The following is an 18,269-nucleotide window of genomic DNA, read 5'->3' as shown; positions in this document are numbered from 1 at the left end:
CGAAAGTTTGTTGGGAAAAAAGAAAAGATCCTCCCCTCAAAGGGGTTAGTTAGCACAGTTAGCACAGTTAGCACTGTGTAGGAAAATTACAAATAAATACTCGTTGCTCAAATAATTTGGAAATTGCGACGAAGAGACGATAGTAAGACTTGAAAATGATTACGCATTACGAAAATTATGAGTATACTTAAAAGCTGTATCTCATACGGTTAAATTGAATATGTTTGCATTCCGTTGCTAACCATCGCATGTGTATTGACATACTCGATGCGTGTTAACGCATTGTAATGACAGATTCATGCTAGCATTACGTGATACGTGCTAAATTCAGAACTTCATTCATCGCTCTGGATATTTCATTTTGTTTATGTAAACTGTTCAATGTTCCAATGGCAAATGAAATGCTGTTATTCAGCGAAAGTAGATGGAAAGGAGAAAAAGACAATTATACAAGCCATAAATTAAATTATCTCTCTTTGTTTACAAAATTTCCTAGTAGTTGACAGACGTAATAACGAGCGTACATCGTTTAAGAGAAAGGTACATGATTCAACTCGAAAGAATGTCAATTATCGCCATTATTGAATTTTATTGAATAAAATTATTACTCGATCATAATGCTACGATTGGAAAACAGTGGTTAAACGTCACAAATATTGAATTAATTTAGAGTGTCCTGTTACTGTAGAAGAGCCACTTTTGGCTTCACATATGGCGCCAAATTGCCAAACCACAATTCTGAAGCAGTACATATACGTACACACATTACGTTAGGGTATCGTGACAAGCAATATGCTTCTGTTCTACTTCAGCGAGGATATTGCCCGCGGGTGTTACCGTATCGTAAGATAGAATCGATATCAATGAACAATTATATTATTTAGAGCGACATACGCGTTTGCACAACGCAATCTCATAAATTATTTTCTAGACTTTGTTACATCGATTTTTATACTTCGTTAGCCTTACGTTCGTAACATAAAAGCTAACGAATCAGCCATCGGCCCTAATGGACGTATTCAAAGAAAAGATTTATTCAGAAAATTTGCCATATTTTTCTTTATGTGACAATTTCTGCTATACAGGCAATTATTGCCTCTGTATTTTAGAATTTTGCTTTACGTAAGCACATATCGATATCTAAGTTAATTTTTCCTATTATTAGTATAGTACATATCTTCTTCCACTTGATTCATTACGAATTCTAGTTGCGGTAAAGTCGTATCACAGCACCGTTCCATGTTCTCCAGAGAAACCAATTTTGTTCGATAGTGTTAGTCGTGAGACGCCATAAAGGAACAGCGATAAGTCGACCGGTCTCGAACTTTTGTTCGGTCGCGTATTTCCAAACAAACATTACCATGCTATATTGAAGTCACTGAACTGCGATGAACTAACCCGAAGTCGCTGAATACCGAGCAAGCAAGCGCATAAAAATTCGCAACTTGGCTGATCGAATACGTCGACGTTCTACTTGGTTTACTATGATTCGATTCGAAACCTCGTGGATACGGGCTTGTACGTAACAATCTAGCGGAACATCGATATTCTGTCGAAGCAACGTTCGGATTTCAAATCAATTTTTTCCGAAGTTTCCCTACCTCGATCCTGTCACGCTAATAACAAACCAACGAGACAAATTAAAAAATGTATACGTTAAACGAACATAGTATTTAAATACACGTAAAATGTCCACCGTATGAAAGTATATCTCGATGAACGCAACTTGTCCGTAAATTACGTCCGATTGTTAGAATTTCATCCCCAATTCGAAGTTACGCTTTATTCCTGGTACCCTCGAATCAGCTCGCGAGCAATACCGAACCCATAGCAACTGCCCGGTGTATCAGCGATTCATGTGCTCTGACGAGTTGGCCAGAATATGTATGGAAATCGTCTGAACTCGTCGATAAGTCAACCGTCGGATCTGTGCCGCGGTTATAGACGATTACGAGTAACCAGCCGACAATCTACGACGCGGGGTGCAACGTTTAATCGATTACAAGCCGAAACGGAACGTCGACCATCGATCCTCCTATGTGAAAAATTTCTCTTCTATCGCAATTGTACCTGTATTTTCTAATGACGAATAGAGCGAATGGAACTGCTAACGTTATAGTCTTGATAAACATCTATTGCTCTAGTCGAGTATTTGTCAATTTATGAACCTTTCTTTACGAACGATGATACCAAATAAACGCTACAAAATACGTGGCAAATGCACGCGCATTCTTTAAAAACAACAAATATCTCCAAAACTATGTTTAAGGTTCTGCAATATTCTTTCTCTTTTTATTCGTCGACCTCGTTGCGTTTTAACAATTCGTTTAATGGTTGTACGTGATTCAGTATTACTTATTGCCTACAAATATGCACGATGATTTATAGGAAACGAGTAATTACAATCGTTTCTCGTGTCTGTTCATAGATACTTTGAAATTGCAGCTCTTGTTAAATCGATATTTTCTGACGGAAACGAGCGACAGTTAGTTTGCCCCCGTCTCTGTACACATGCGACGTCCCTATCGTGATAGAACGATGATCAGACTCGTGAATGTCACATAAAATTTCATCCGACCCACTTAGAGAACCCCTTGAACGAAAAAAAAAACGCAGCTCCTGCAATTTTTATCTCTGCAAGTAATATCTTGCCTGGAAAGTTAATTAAAAATTCATCATTTATTCGAACAGGTATGTTTCATTTCGCATGTTTCACAATGGGCTTCCTCCAAGCCTTTTAAACATACAAATTGTCACTCACGGCGACGAGAAAATGGATTCTCGTTCGTTCGATGTTGAATAATTGACATTCAGGGAAGAACATGTTTCTCGGCTACGAGGAATCGTCTACTTAAAGTATTCAAACCCTTCGCCTCCATTTTCCCCTTCGAATTTAATTAATGTTGCGAAAGAAGACGAAGAAATAAATTTTCTTTCTTAATCCATAACTGAAATTATCTTGGAATATCGCGAGGAAAAATGTATAAAAGATATATTCGGAGAAGGGAGGAGTATTATTAACGTACCGCGTATTTAACGCCATTCTTTTTATCAAATAAATTAAAATTTAAGATACATACAGTAGTCCTTCTGGTAGCTGGTTTATTTTAAATTAAAATACATGTATCTACAATTATTTAGAGCCTCATATATGTTGCACGGAACAGTTTAATGCACTGTCCATTCTATGAAGTGCGAAGTAAAAATTTGAAGCGAGAGGAGAAGTATGGAGAAGTACATTTTTCATCTGTTTTCAATTTGTAGTTAAATAAATAAGTTTAATCGATGACATCCGCAAATTGAAGCAGTGAAAAATCACTGTAGAGAGAAATAATATTCATAAAAATGATAGAACGATGACACGTTACTCGTTTAAGACAGATCGTTATTCATTTAAGACAAGTAACCTGCTGGTCATTAGTGTGTTACTTTATCATCGTAAAATATAAGTTATCGATGATCGTAAAACGTAATTTCATGAAGTTCCTATCTGTTATTTTACAGATCCATTAATCTGAACTTTTCCAAGGAACAGCATTTAATAATCAACACTTAATAAACATTTAATAAGCAACACATTTCCATGAAACGAATACAAACAAAATATACAGAAGAGTATACAACGAATATAATTATTAGCTACAGGTAAACATTAATAACGTGTGGTTTCTGATGGCATAACAACGACAAGACAATAATAATTTACCTGTACTAATAAATTAAAACATATTCCGAATTATTAAATTATCCTGCCTTGACACGATTTTGTAAATTATGATTTTATAAAAACACGATTGTGTCGCGTACAGAAGACGATTTGTTAGGAGACGAAGTTTTCGAGGTATGCACGAAACAAAATCTTAAGCAGTGAAGCTGTCGTTTCCTTTGTGTGGCCAGGAGAGAAAGGAAGAAAAGAAGGTGAATTTCAATGAATAATGCACTTTTAGCTCCTTACTCTTCTCTTATCCTTGCGTCCATACAGTGTCTCCCTGTGAACGACAAAAGGTGCAAAAGGAACAATCGAAAGTTTGAGAATTATGACGCTAAGCAGCAAGAAAATAACAGAGGATAATATGGCGTGAAAACGAAAATTGGGAGAAAATTAAAAAAAAAGTTTAATCAATTGCAAGAGTTTATTTTATCAAATTTAATTTCAAATTAAATTTAATTAAAGACGGTTAAAGAAAAAGTGTCAAGATAAACGTTCGGAAAATAGCCCTTGAATTATAAAATTTCTAGACATATCTTTAGATCTTACATCTTCTTCTACTTCTATTTATTTGCGCTTTGAACAGCTTCCGGTTACATCTCCATTTACCATATTTTATCTTATCTTGTATATCATCCTCGCCACAAAATCTATCTTTCCACCCTTGTAATCTCACTAAGTTAAAATTAAAACCAAAAGTGAAAATTATACTTTTTGAACTTCGAGAGACAGATGCGAAGTATTCTACGTCCTTTAGTTTGCTTTCGCGAGAAAGCGAATGCATTTTGGGAAAAGAGGTCGGTGGAATCTTCTCTGCGAGGCTAACTTAGTAATTTGGAAGATGACAAGAGAAGGGAGAAGAGGCTGACAGATGAGAAAAATATCGCGGAAGAATCCATTATTTCGTGCTTTCTAAGTAGCGAGAGACCGAGATAGCTTCCATACATTGCAATTTGAATGACTCAAAATAATTTGTAATATCAATGATGAATTCTTAAAGAATCGTATCGTTGTATGTCGTAAGAATAAATTTTCCTATCACCTTAAAAATTAATAAAAAGCACTCTGCGTCTTCTGATTTCAAAAGAAACTTAATCAGCCTATGAGAAAGCGCGGCGTATCGTAATAGAGTATAATAAATCAGCGAACGTCAACAATCCATTATCGTCCGCGTTCTTTACACAACAATCAGCTACGAATTAACCTCCGGCAATCCTCCTGCCAGATTCACCGTGGCGTGGAAGCCCTCGATCCCCGGACTATTCTTAGCAGCATTAAAAAAGGACAGAGCGATCGAGTTTCCCAGGTGCTCATAACGTATGAATCTCGAAGGGTAAAAGATCAAGAAAACAAAACGACGATATGGAGAATAGAGAAGGATGGTTACGGCAGATCTAACGTCGTGCTTCTGAAAGAAAAATCGAAACGGAGGGTAGATCACCGCGATTCCGTCTTTGGCCCTCCACTCTGCTCCCTTGTTCCCGTAATTCATCTGGACACGGTGACAGACACGCGACGAAAAGGTAAGCCGGTCTTAGAAAAAGCCAGACGTCTACGGGGGAAGTTCTGGTCAGCCGCAGGGTCCGTGATGGGACGCGGAACCGGCGAATGGAGAGCGGAAAAGAAGAAAATAACCGAGACATAAGGAGCGAGGCTAGAAGCGATACGTGTGCACGTCGGGGGTAGAGAAAGCTACGTTTACTCGCGCATCACGTTAGAAGAGGTTCAAAGGTATACCCGGGGGGCCTATGACGGTGGCTAAAGGGCGAAGAGAGGGATGGCGTTCTCTCTGCCTCCTCTACCCCCGAGCAAACTGCCCTACCCGGTCGATGCCTTACGCTTGCGCCTTGATACCCGCCGCCGCCCCCTCTTCGCGTCAACCTTCCTTCGCCCTCTGTGAATCTCCCCGCGTTTGAATCGGTGATTAAAGTTTCACCTCGCTTCCGTTCTTCGTTTTCTGCCCTTTTCCCTTTTTCCTCGTTTTTCTCTTTTCTTCTATGTACTTCTTTTCAGCCCTTTTTTCCTTTCTTTCGTCGTTTTTGTTCCTTCCGCCGTCCCTGTTTTCCTTTGCGGCCAGATGATAGGGAAACTCTGCCGCCACACAGGAAGTGCCTCTCATTGACGGAAAGGGCACCGTGAACTGTACTCGATTCGCGCTATCGGGCTTGCTTCAGCTACAAATGTTCGCTTTTCTCACAAAGAACTTTCAGCGTTTGTAATTAAGATACAACGCCCCTTCTTTAATTTCGTAAACATTTCGTTGTTCAAACATTCTTTGTTTCGAGATAATTTTACTTTTTACGTTGCTACAGGGGACGTTCCTGTACTTTCTTCGCTCTGTTTTATACGAATTACGTTATAGAATACATACGAGTACATTTCCATACGAATCAGGCATATCATTTTCTTATTTTCGGTGATCCCTAGTTTTCAACGTATTTGAATTGCTCCTTTTCGACAAATTTATAATTAGTCTTTCGTTGAACGTTGAAACACTTTTTATTTATAATAGGTGGAGTTTCCAGGATTTAGAACATTCTCGGTTTCATGCTACGTTGCGTGCTTATCGCTAGCGTTACTCGCCGTTTTCTTACTTCTTCATAGAAAAAATTCCTTGACCCTACGTTTTTGCTTCCCTTTTTCCCTTTATTCCGTCATTTGCATTCATCTCACAAACGGCGAAGATTTCTTTTGCTTTATAATCAATGAGCAGGTTCTAGCATGTGGCCAACGGAATACTTTATTAATATTTACACGCAAGATCAGCTTGGAAAAGGATGTGTTCACGAGGAAGTGGTTTCACATATCGTTTAATTTAATTTATAAAAGAGATACAATTTCTAGAAGTATTTTTATTTGCAAAGCAACTTTTAAAAGAAGAGATAGCATAAATATTCAAAAGATGTTTCTACCTGCTCCCTACTAATCCTTTCCTTTTCTAGTATAATCAAGTTACCCTTTTTTAAAGTCTTCATATCCTTTCAGCACTCACTGACTTCGTCGTTTAAATATTCAGAAGGAAGAAACAGCGACACGTTCGCAAAAACTCCACAACCGCGCCTCTCCAGGCATAAATAAAGCATCTCACGGATTAAATATACGCATATACATAGGTATTTACGTACGTCCATATCGTCCGCCGAACGAGAATTAACTCGCCACATCAACAAAGTTGTACCAGACGTGATGCACGTTAAGCCAACGAAACGAGAAAAATTATAAATATTCTGTTCTATACGCACGAAGTTCTTCTTTAATCACACAGTTGATTATACAATTTAATGTAGAATTTTAGAGACTCGGTTTAATTAATTCCGTTTAATTGCAATGTGCCAGAAGATGGAGGCTTAAGAGGAACGATTAGTTGCCAGATTTATTGTTTTTATTCCAAGAGTTTACGACCAATAAAACGAAATGTCCGAAGAAGTTTATTTATAATCTCTATAAAATTTATATACGATACAATGTGTAATGTTTACAGTTTTTTACTTTGATTTAGAATTATAAAATGATAAACAAGTAATTTGGAGGACCAGAAACAAAGTGGCATGAGAGCTCGCGTATTCGGACGTCAATTTACTTTGTACAAATTTACTTTGCGTAATAGTTTTGCACGAAACATCATACATAGATGCATTGCTTTAACTTGTTACGCCGTGTACAGTGATTTACATGTGTATTAATCAATGTGAATTTTTTATACTACGCACGATCAAAATGATCGATAGATTTCTAGTCTCAAGATATTTTCTCTTATCATTGTCCAAATTCGTTCTGCGATAAATTGGCCACATCTGTATACTCAAACGAGGCTTAATCGGAGTTTTAATCAAGATTCATCAAATAAATTCTATGTTCGAGCCAAGGACCTTATAAAACGAAAACTTTCTACGCGGATTCCATCCCCTATTGCATCACAGTCTCAATCAGACGATTTAATAAAATTTACGATTCAACGATAAAAACTACGACGGAAAAGTAGAAGTATTTTCCATAAATTTTAAAGATCGCATAGACACTCGTACAAGGGCGTATACACCGTCGAGAAGATTTCCCAGTAAGAAAGAAACGAATCCAGAGAATCAAGTTTTACACGTGCACCGCTGTAATCCGAGTAAAATACGAGTCGCGCTATTGAATCGAGTATCATTGTGGAGAAGAGAAAGAAACTTTTATTCCGAAGGGAAGATAATTTCAGGCGAAATGGATTAAGATTTCCAGCATTGTCGCATAAACAGTGACGCGTAGCCAGGCGTCGCGTCGTCGCGTCGAACTAAATGAATTTTACCTCGAGGATTTCGCGCCGACGTTCACTGCTTATTCATTACGCGCCTTTTCTCACCTATTTCCATTTTTATTCCAACGCGATTGATCAATCACCAATTCGGTAAATAGGTCGGTTATTCGAAGATGTGACTGTGCCATCTTTAGATTCGCGAATCTGTCACTTTAGTCAAACGGTTCTAATTCTGACGAGGTTTTCTGATGAGATCATTGATTCTACGCGAATAATCTGATTTACGAGACAGCGTGTCACTCGTATTTAATAGGAAAATAAATAGAGGAGAGTAATTAAATCGAATTTATTTATGCGCATTAACTGTTACATCGTTTCCAACGTGTCTGGCACAATGATGTAAGTATGAGGTATATCTTTGGAGGTTCCTGTAAACCAACTTGCCTTTTTGCCCTCCTCCCTTTGATACGTATCATACGTAGCCCCATCAACTGCTGTGCCATTTTTCACGGGATTGGTGGTGGCAAGGTGAGGAGAATCCACTCTGTCAGAATTTATGGTTCCCGTGACGGTGGATTCTTGCGGCAAATTTATCACGATATTAGGCTGTGTAAGAGGAAATACCAACAAAAAAGCATGAACAAGTTGCTTTGAAAGTGTAATTAGTACACACATTGTTATTAATATATTTGTGTTCAATGTAGGCGGTCTTTACACGGTACTCTTGCATTTTGCATTTTGTTTCCTTTGCGAAACACACTCAGACAGTTCCTAGCGAGGGCTGCTTTCAGCATCTGGCTGGTTTCTCATAAATTGTAAAAGGAAACCTCCTTTTCCCTCACCGGAACGTCTAATGCGTTAAAATCTTGTTGCAGCTTTATTTATTAACTGCACGGCATATGAATCGTGTCGGAACGGGGTTTGTATTACCTCGTTGCACCTTTACGAGCATTCAGGTTCCTCAATATGCAAATCAAATGGACGCGAACGTAGAGTGTCTCGTTATTCATTAACGACAGTTCTCCGGTGCATCGAGGATTATGTAATTCAATTTTATACAGTAATTAAGGCAGCCGGTATTCTTTTAATTGGTCTATCGTTTATAAAATTTACCGATTTACTGGTTACTGACAGAACGACATCACTGCACACCTCAAATTATCAACGCATAGCACATTACCTGCAGATTGAAAACATTTTCCAACCCTATGGTTGCTGGTCTCCGTCTCAGTGACCTGGACGAGTTATTGGAAATAAGTTGAGATTGAATATCGTTGGCATCTTGGTAACTCAAACATCTCGATCGTCTTGGCACTTCCGCTGGTAGCACTCTTCGCCTTTGTTTCGGTAACTTGCTTCGAGCCTGTAACAATTTTTACGTTATTTCATTAATTTTTGCAATTTTTGCTTTATTTTTGCTCTAAATTCGTCAAAAGAGATTCTATCAAGATCGACGACCCAACACGACTGTGATCTCTTCTTGTTAGAATTACTTTGCAAATTATTTCAATGAGACTCATGTTCGTTTCGTCGATACGTTCTTCCTCCTTCGTGTTTTCATTACTCTCCCGCCAGTATCCTCGAATATGCTTCGTCGAAATGAAAAGATGTACGAAGCGGCCGAAATAAAGGTCGTGCAATCTCGAAACGTTTAATTTTCACGATGTTTTCCGCAGAACTTTCCGAATGCTCGCCCTCACGGACGAAACTTTCGAGTTTCCTTAAACTCGCGGGTTTTCAAGTAGCGAATGCTGGCCTAATCTTGACAGAGATAAAACGTTTAATACGGAACTTCTTAGACAGGTAACGGTACGATGTATAGACTCGCGAGTTCGCCAACATCGAACTTAAAATATTCCGTTGTCGATTAATTGAATGGCGGCGTCAATGCGGTGTATATCGAGTGCGCGTATCCGCGTTGCTCTAATGGCGGCATAAAAAATTGACACCGGGGCGAAACTTCTTCGCCGGATAGAAAGTTTCAAATTGGCTAGCGAAAAGTGCAAAAGTTTGCATGTTGCTAGGCTGAATGGACTCCCGCTTCCGTGTTCTCGGTGAACGCGTTATTCAGGAACTGGTCCCCGAGCCAAGGCAAGTTAATCCGGTGAAAAAAGGAAAATCTTCGCGCGTTACCTTCGCGTCAACTTCCTGTCTCGTTGAAAGAAACTGTGTCTGACACGAGGTTTATTAAATATTATATATGACTTGGGCAAAAGTTACTCAGACTTAAAGCAAAAGAATTTTATGCTTGGGGCACGAATTTGTACAAAATAAGGGATTTAATTAACATTAATTTAATGAAATTTGATTCGTAGCTTCAGGTTTTAAGTAGCTTAATTTGAGTAATCTTCAACGTGAGAATATTAAAAGAGGAAAAGTTTAGGAAGAGCGATGTCTCGCGTTGTGTCAGTGAGTACTGGTGAGCCTTCCATATATTTATTTTATTTTCCCATCCCATTTTTCTATCTGTCCTGAAATAGCGCAGTATAAATTCGTGCATATATATGTATAACGTATTCCAAAGGAGAAAGAAGAGATCTAAGCTTTTGAAAATGTGCTACGAACCTGCGTATGGGAATAAAACATGGAGAAGTTGCTGACGATAACAGGAACTGGAAGAGCGATAGCTAGAACGCCCGCAATAGCGCACAATCCCCCGATGAACATTCCGGGAAAGGTTTTTGGTGTCATATCGCCGTAACCAACTGTCGTCATGGTCACCAAGGCCCACCAGAGACCGTGCGGTATGCTGTCGAAGTCGTTATGCGGGTTTTCCTATCAGTCAAACGAGATGTATGAACGATCGTTTTAAGGTTTGTGCTTTCGAATAGGAACATTTAGGTTTCAAAAGGAAGAAAGGACCGCTTCTAAACATGAAGATATTGTTCCGTATATTCGCGAAACGATAATGCATCGTATTTGGCATTTGACAGTAAAGTAACGAGTTACTACAAGTACAATATACATCGGTATGTTGCTGTTACTGTCAAAGATAAATGAAAAATAATGCCTGTATGGAGAACCCAACGAGAACTTGTTCTATATTCGCTCGAATTCCTACAAAACTATATCCCACGAACAAAGATTTACACGCGGTCTTAATCCTCTTCTCAAATTAACTTGTTCAAAGAAGTAATCAAGGAATTCGAACTGAAACGTTTGCACGTAGTGAAAGTTTCAATATCGATCGTGCTCGGAGATCAAAGCTTCTCCCGAGCGAAACTTGTTCGTAGTACTTTAATATTTTAACTCCTTTTCCAATTATTACGTTCCGATCGTCCAACTTACACAACCTGGAAATCTTGCACCTGGTATACTCTCGGAAAGCAAGTGTAAGCACTTTTCGAGAAGTGCACTTTCGAGATGCCAATTCTCCTTTTTGTCCAATCAACTTACTTGAAGACGTTCTGCGTAGAAGATGAGACTGGCGAAGACGACGATGCCTAGAACGAGGAAGAATACCAGCAACGCCAATTCCTTGGCTGACGCCTTGAACGTATGGATCAGAATCCTAAGTCCTGGGGAGTGTCTCGTCAGCTTGAAGAGCCGCAGGACTCGAGCTATCGACAGAATCTCGAGATACAGGCTGGACTTGGTAAGGAACTCCGTGTAAAAGCTCAACGTAGCGGTTAAGTCTATCGCGTTCACTGGTGACACGGCGAATCTCTTGAAGCTTGGGCTTACCTGTAATTAAGTCGATCAATGAATCAGATCTTATATGTCAGATCGTGCTACAACATTGAAAATTTTGTTAATTTCTATCTCGATGCCAATCAAATAAATAGACACGAGTTTCCTTCTATTCGAAAATTTGCTTCTTCCAACGATCAGATAGATTCCGAGGGCTCCACTGTAGATTGTAAATGAGAATTCAATAATTGCGCTATTGATCACTGCGGAGCGTATGGTTTATGCAGGATTTCGCGTAGAAGTGAAAAATCCTCGGTACTTTGTCCACATCGTTGGTATTTTTCGCACGTTCCCAACCGTTCCTCGCCGAAAAAAATCAATACACGAAATCCGTATTCCGGCTTTCAAACATCACGCGAAATATAAATTACACGGAATGATCTTTCACGAGTCGCGTGCAACGTCATTAAATCTCCTTCTAATATTCGTTTTGATTTTTAAAAGCAACGACTTGCTCCGCTGGAAGCTATTACTCTGCGACTAATCAAGGTCTAGATGAAATTATGATGTGACAGTTTAAAAGCAAACGTGACATTTCATTTTAGTTCTTGGTAGAAATAAATGCTTTTTAAATTTCGTGGCAGTGGATGTTATTCGGCGTACGGTGAAACCGGGCAGGTTATAATTTCCTTGAATTTATACGTGTTTCAACGTGTTGGAAAGTACAGTAGTAAATACAGATAGCCAATAAATCAAATAGTACTTTTATAATGTTTTATATACGAGCAAAAACGAGTCCTGGATAAAGGGATAATTAACGAATGATTTGTTACGTTGTTTAGTTGGAAGCAGTAAATCATTTCTAGTCTGGGATTTTTGCTGATTTACTTCCATAAAAATCTGAAACATCGTTGTATCTATTAAGACACGGAGAAACAAAATCAGGAAGTCAGAGATCCAACTGGTTTTTCCGGTATTGATATATCTTGAAAAAAAAAGTACAATTGTAAGCTTAACATAACACGTATTCGAGACAGTCGTTAAGTTAATTGAACGTCGATCTAAAACTTCTCAAATATCGATTACAAGTTTTCGCGATCGATTACACGTTCTTCGACCGTAATATCATGCCTTGTGTTGTTTCTAACAATAATTCTTTTCTCGCAAGTGTTTTCTTTCGCCGTTAATTCGTTATTTGCGGCAATTCACATTTAAGGCGGTTTATCAAGAAATAGTCGAGGTCGTCTGGTACGTTAATTTATCTGTGTTAGCAAGCTAACCCGAACTAGCTTGCACCGAATTGAATTTGTTTACCGCACGTAGCACGCGCAAAAACGTGCTTTGTTCTAATGTTGTACCATTGTGTTTCACTGGTGAACCACTTTTGCTCCTGTCACTCACGTGCACTTGAAAGGGACGTAATTACATCGCGGGGTTACTTCGTTATTCACTCCTTCTTAGCTTATATAAAATGCAATAACAATGAAAGGTTGTACGATAATTACACTAAACAACCACGTTTTATTTGGATATTCTACGTCCTTTAAACACAACTCGAAACTGTTAAAAACTGTCTATCAAAATTTTTAACGGAAATATTTTAATTCCAATTTCCTCGTTTCAAGTACGGTTTTGTGTAATTGCATCTCATATGATATAAACATGCATGAAACTAGGGCAATTAATTGATTTTAACGAGGCGTAGAGCTTCACGTGCAAAATACTGCATTAATGATAATTTTATGTCATTTAATGTATATGGTGTCGTAGCAAGATATGTAATATAATTAACCAAATGGTTCTCTGTAAAGCGTTCGATATTTGCTGATAAATGTAATAAAATGCCCACAGCACACCTTTATAATTACAACATTTTTTCTCGCTTTTCACTTGTAGATTACGTTGCAGTTTAGTTGGAAATAATCCTCTACGTTATACGTTATACACATACGTGTGTATGATCGTGTATAGAATGATTGATTGCTCGATCTTTACCTTTTCGCCTCCTGCGGCACATTTAATCATTCGATAAATATTTATTAAAAAAAACTGCATAAAATAAGAGAGAAAACGTTATCTATTGATTGTCGATGAAATGAAATTCCAAGGGTTTAACTGGAGGAAAGAGGTATAGCTTCGAGCTGTCGAATACCATAATTACCCAGCTATCGTAACAACGATAGGACAATTTTCTACGTACCAAGCAGCGAAGAGTAATCTCCAAAGTAAACCAAGCGTTGCACGTATGTTCAAGGTAAAAGAGCACCGGATAAGAATCGACGTGATCCACGTATCCGCTGGATTCGAAATGCAGCGATTCATCGTTCCGTTGATTGTTTCTCGATTGTTTCGTCATCGTGTGACTCTTGAGGCAGAAGCAGAGAACCGAAAGGCAGATGAAAAGTATCGACATACAGGCTATGCACTTGGCCGCGGTAGAGGAATACGGCTCGTCGAACAGAGCCCAGATCCTTGGCCGTAGTTTTTGCCATTTTGTCAAGGTCCCTCTGTTGTATTCCTCCTCGTAACCGAAAAGTCGCGCGATCTCCTCGTCGCTTAATTTCTCACCCTCTATGTCCAGCTTGTCGAGAATTGCCAGCGTTGCTTGGGTGTCCCTGTGCACGCTGTAGGTGCTCCAACAACACGGTTCCACCTGAAATGTATGCGTAATTGGAAATTATACGCGTCGGCGATGATTAGAACTTGGCTAATTGCAGATCATGTAACTATAATAGATAGAGATCGTATTCCAGCTACATATCGAATAATTTCTTGGTCGTGATAAATTTTTGTGTTATCGCTGAGAGATTATCAATTATAATATAACGCTGCCTTAATTAGCGTGAGCGGATTTTCGCGAGATCCTCCAGGAGAAAAAAGGATCAGACGAAGACGAAAAGGTTAATTGATATTGATTACGTCATTAATTAACCAAGAAAGCGCAACGAACGAATAGAAGACCCAGTTTCTACCGTTATCTGTGTTTCACGTTTGCTACACAATTATATTTTACGAATGGTAAATTAGACGATACAAACAGCGTAGAAGAGCTGTGTATTTCGTTTTTCAAGAAATAAAAATACTCGATAGAGCACGTTAGACAAATAATCGATAATTTGGAAACAAATTTGTCGTGTGTCTGGCAATTGGCCGCAACTTAAGCGTATAATCGATCAGAACCCAAAATCAAACGCTGGATGTTTGTGCAATAGAAACTGTCGTCGGACAAACGTTTCTAACCCGGTGACTCGATAGCAGGCCCGTGATTTCTGCGTTTTGAAAGAGACATTTCCTGCGATATCAAAGCATATTTGTGTCCGCGCTGCTAGTCTGGAAAATGAACAGGCAACCAATGTTAATTATGCAGAATCGTTAAACGTTATGAAATAATGCAGTTGCGTTTCGAATCGAATAAACGGTCGGAATAAACGACCGAATGAACGTTCAAATCTTTTGATCGTGGTATTCGTGTCTCGTTAGAATTTTAGTTTTAGAGTAAATGTTCAAACAAATATAGCGAGTCACCTATTCTTGTTTCTGTTATCTGCTGACTTCTTTTTCCTGATTCAGCGTAACCAGAGTAATCACGTAGGATTTTACATAAAACGAAGTCGTTTCGCGGTTGAAATAAAAGGTAATTGCAAACCTGATTAGAGTCCAGTCCCCAGAAGTCGAGTTCCTCCTCGAAAAGCGGACCACAAACGTCTGTCGGGTAATGAAGCTTTCCGGTACGATAGTAATTCAACACCTGGGCAAAAACGCCCGGATGGCGATCGTAAAAGTATTCGTTCAAAATAGGATCGTAATTGATCAGAGCTTCCGTTAAACGTGACAACCTAGTAGCTGGTATTTTCTTCAGAGTAGACTTGTAGGTTTCGTGTCGTACACCGCCGACGTTCAGGATCACCCGGTCGTTCCATCTGCCGTCATCTAGCTTTCTCATCCTTCTGGATTTCCACGGTTCGCATGGTAGAAGGAAAAGCTCGAATGATAACTCAGGCTTCCGGACGGCATTGATATCAGACGCCGAAATGGTAAGAGCTATCAAATAAAAATTTATCGTATTGGTAAAGGAAATAGCTGGACAATTTTCGTTTTTCTTTCCTCTTTTCTATCTTTTTGTTCTTTCTTTTTGTCTTTATTTTCTCACTGCTATGTATACAGTTGCGGTGGAATTTGTGGACGCAAAGAGACGTTATGTAATACAAATTGAATAGAAACGAATTTTACGTAATAAGATACTTTCCTAAAAGGAAGTGAATTTTACATAATCTTGATAATGTATATTTTGTCTGAGATACAAGATGAGGTTTTATCTTCCTTTTTCGATGTGATGTAATGTAATACTGTTTCACTACTGTTACGTAGTGGTTCTTTTGTCAAGGAAATTGTGAAAGAAGCTTGTTTACGGAAAAATTAAATTAAGGTAGCTGATATAGGATAAGAAATAGCGATGGAATAGACTTCCAATGCAATTTTTTAAGGTATGACTTTTGGGATATCGGCACAAATAGGTTCGTCCGTAAAAATGATCCAACGTAAAATTCAATTTGACGCAAGTGTACGTAATAAATTTCAAAGATGCTTTCTCTTACAAAGTCTCGCTAAAATGTTAACAAAATTTGCCGATATTCCCTCAGTTTATGGTACATAATATTACGACGTAAGAAACGTGGTTATTTCGTCTATCAATACTATTAACCATATGAAGCTGATACTTTGCAAACAATCGATAAATTTTGCAAATACTTCATTCTTTGCTTTGCACACTGTGCAAACACACACCGGACACATATACAAAACGCAATGTACGCATCTACCTGTACATCGAAGAAGATGGCATAGACGTATGCATATTTTCGTATTTTATTGCTTGTTAGCAGACGTAGGATCAATATTTTCATATTCCTATAGAAGTCGAGGATGTTGGCAAGGCAATCAATATGTACTTTGCGTTATTAAATTTACGACGATGAGAAGGGGTAGGTTTTCAAATGCAGCGTCGCGCAATTACGCTCGCCATGACCACTGATTACTCGACATCTAGTTTTCTATTATATATAATCTACGCGAAAGAAGACCGAAGTGAGTATTACAACACCCTTGGGAAGGATTGGCCGTCGGGAAAAACTGATTGGAAAATAGGTTGGAAATAAGAACCGTTCCAGGGGGAAATACGAGCCGCCCGTCAACTGTGCAATTTGAACGAAGCCACGTTCAGTCAAACGTAAAATCCGTACATCTTCTTAATGGTTTTTCTGTAGACTCGAAGGAATTTTAATTTTGACTTTTCCTTTCAGTATTTTGTAACTGAATTTTGTAATTGTATGTTAATGATGCGAGTTTATAGTATGCTGTGTTACAGTATAGCGTTAGTTAGCTTTTAGGAAATTCGATGCGCTTTCCATGCGGTGTCAAAAATATATCGGGACTTAAACACACACGATCACCACACTTTATACTCGATCAGATCTTTCGATAATAGGTATCTAGTAAAATTATCGTTTCCACGCATTAAGCACAAACACACAAGCATTATGGCAAATATACAATGCTCTCACTGAATTTATTTTAATAAAAGATAAAATAATAATCCTCACCAATTATATACTACGCATCCGTTAATCATATTTTTATAACGATTTAAATAATACGAACAATCTAATATCCTATATCAATCTACAGTCTATAAGAGAGATCAAAAAATTATTCACACTTGAAGTTTTTTTACAACTGAAAGTCACATAGGATCAGAACGATCCACTGGCGGAGAAAACGTCGATCGTTTCACCGCAGTCGATCGAAGAACTCGAGTTTCACGCAGAAGAATAACCCACGAAGCAAACGCGATTTCTCGTTCTATAAATTCGACACTGTTTATTTGCGTGGCCAGTCGCGAACCTTCAAGTTCCATCGACACGTGAACCGACGAGACTGTTCCATTTTAGAAACGAACTGAAAAATATTTATTTTCAAAATGTCGTTCATTCGTGTGAAAATCAACTAAGTGATAACCATTAAATTCTTCGGTATGTCGAATGTAAACGTATTTGATCTAGTTCGATATATTATACGATTAATGTGTAAATTGTATTCATAAGGGTGTACGCTTTTATGGAGTGACGATAAGCAGAGTTTTACAAGAAGGAGATGAAAGAGCAAGATAGAAACCATGAAAGGTGTAATATAAACTAATGAAAGATCAAAGTGTTCTGTGGTATACAGTAGTCTACTAGTATTTCAGTGCTGTCTCCGTAATTTATTTTTCGTAAGACACATCTTATGTAACTGAGTTTAAGGATTTACGAAACTCTAATATAACATATATATTGTATAAATATCATATCACACATATATATATATATATATATATATATATATATATATATATATATATTATATAACTAATTTTAGTAATTTATTAGTAGTTTTAGTAATAGTAAATATATACTCTAGATTTTATCTTCCAGTTATCACTGGTTTTACAATTTTTACCATATACCACTGCATAAGTATTTCGAATTTCGCGCGAGAATTTGATTGGAAGCGGCGCTGTTGCGCGCCGACCAATCAGGAATCAACTAAGCGATGCTACGTCGCGGGACTTCATTCTACAGTCGAAAATTGTGGCGTCGATATGTACCTCTCCGCTTCAACCGCGTCACCTTAACTACGTCGTATTTCCACCGCTAT

The 18,269-nt window shown here is 38.2% G+C and overlaps 2 protein-coding genes across 2 annotated transcripts in view; both read right to left on the bottom strand.

Annotated features, from left to right (window-relative positions):
• LOC126872341 (PAT complex subunit CCDC47-like) overlaps positions 1 to 18,269 on the bottom strand; it is a 151,305-nt gene that overhangs the window by 82,523 nt on the left and 50,513 nt on the right. The window lies entirely within an intron of this gene.
• Positions 8,306 to 17,460, bottom strand: LOC126872344 (potassium voltage-gated channel protein Shaw-like). Its single transcript, XM_050632191.1, has 7 exons — positions 17,177 to 17,460; positions 15,223 to 15,617; positions 13,777 to 14,229; positions 11,343 to 11,630; positions 10,512 to 10,721; positions 9,127 to 9,309; positions 8,306 to 8,552 (listed from the first exon to the last, which is right to left on the bottom strand). Exons 2-7 carry the CDS (start codon positions 15,517 to 15,519, stop codon positions 8,313 to 8,315), a joined length of 1,671 nt encoding a protein of 556 aa, XP_050488148.1. The 5' UTR covers positions 15,520 to 15,617; positions 17,177 to 17,460; the 3' UTR covers positions 8,306 to 8,312.

This window comes from Bombus huntii, chromosome 13, assembly GCF_024542735.1.
Source record: "Bombus huntii isolate Logan2020A chromosome 13, iyBomHunt1.1, whole genome shotgun sequence".
Taxonomy (NCBI): Eukaryota; Metazoa; Arthropoda; class Insecta; order Hymenoptera; family Apidae; genus Bombus; species Bombus huntii.
This window is presented reverse-complemented; position numbering and strand designations above follow the sequence as displayed.

Coding starts and splice junctions, on each gene's coding strand:
- LOC126872344 (XM_050632191.1), bottom strand. CDS start 15,519: ATGAGAAAGCTAGATGACGGCAGATGGAACGACCGGGTGATCCTGAAC. Junction 11,631..13,776: donor AGATTACTCTTCGCTGCTTG/GTACGTAGAAAA, acceptor ACTTAATTACAG/GTAAGCCCAAGCTTCAAGAG. Junction 10,722..11,342: donor TCTACGCAGAACGTCTTCAA/GTAAGTTGATTG, acceptor TTTGACTGATAG/GAAAACCCGCATAACGACTT.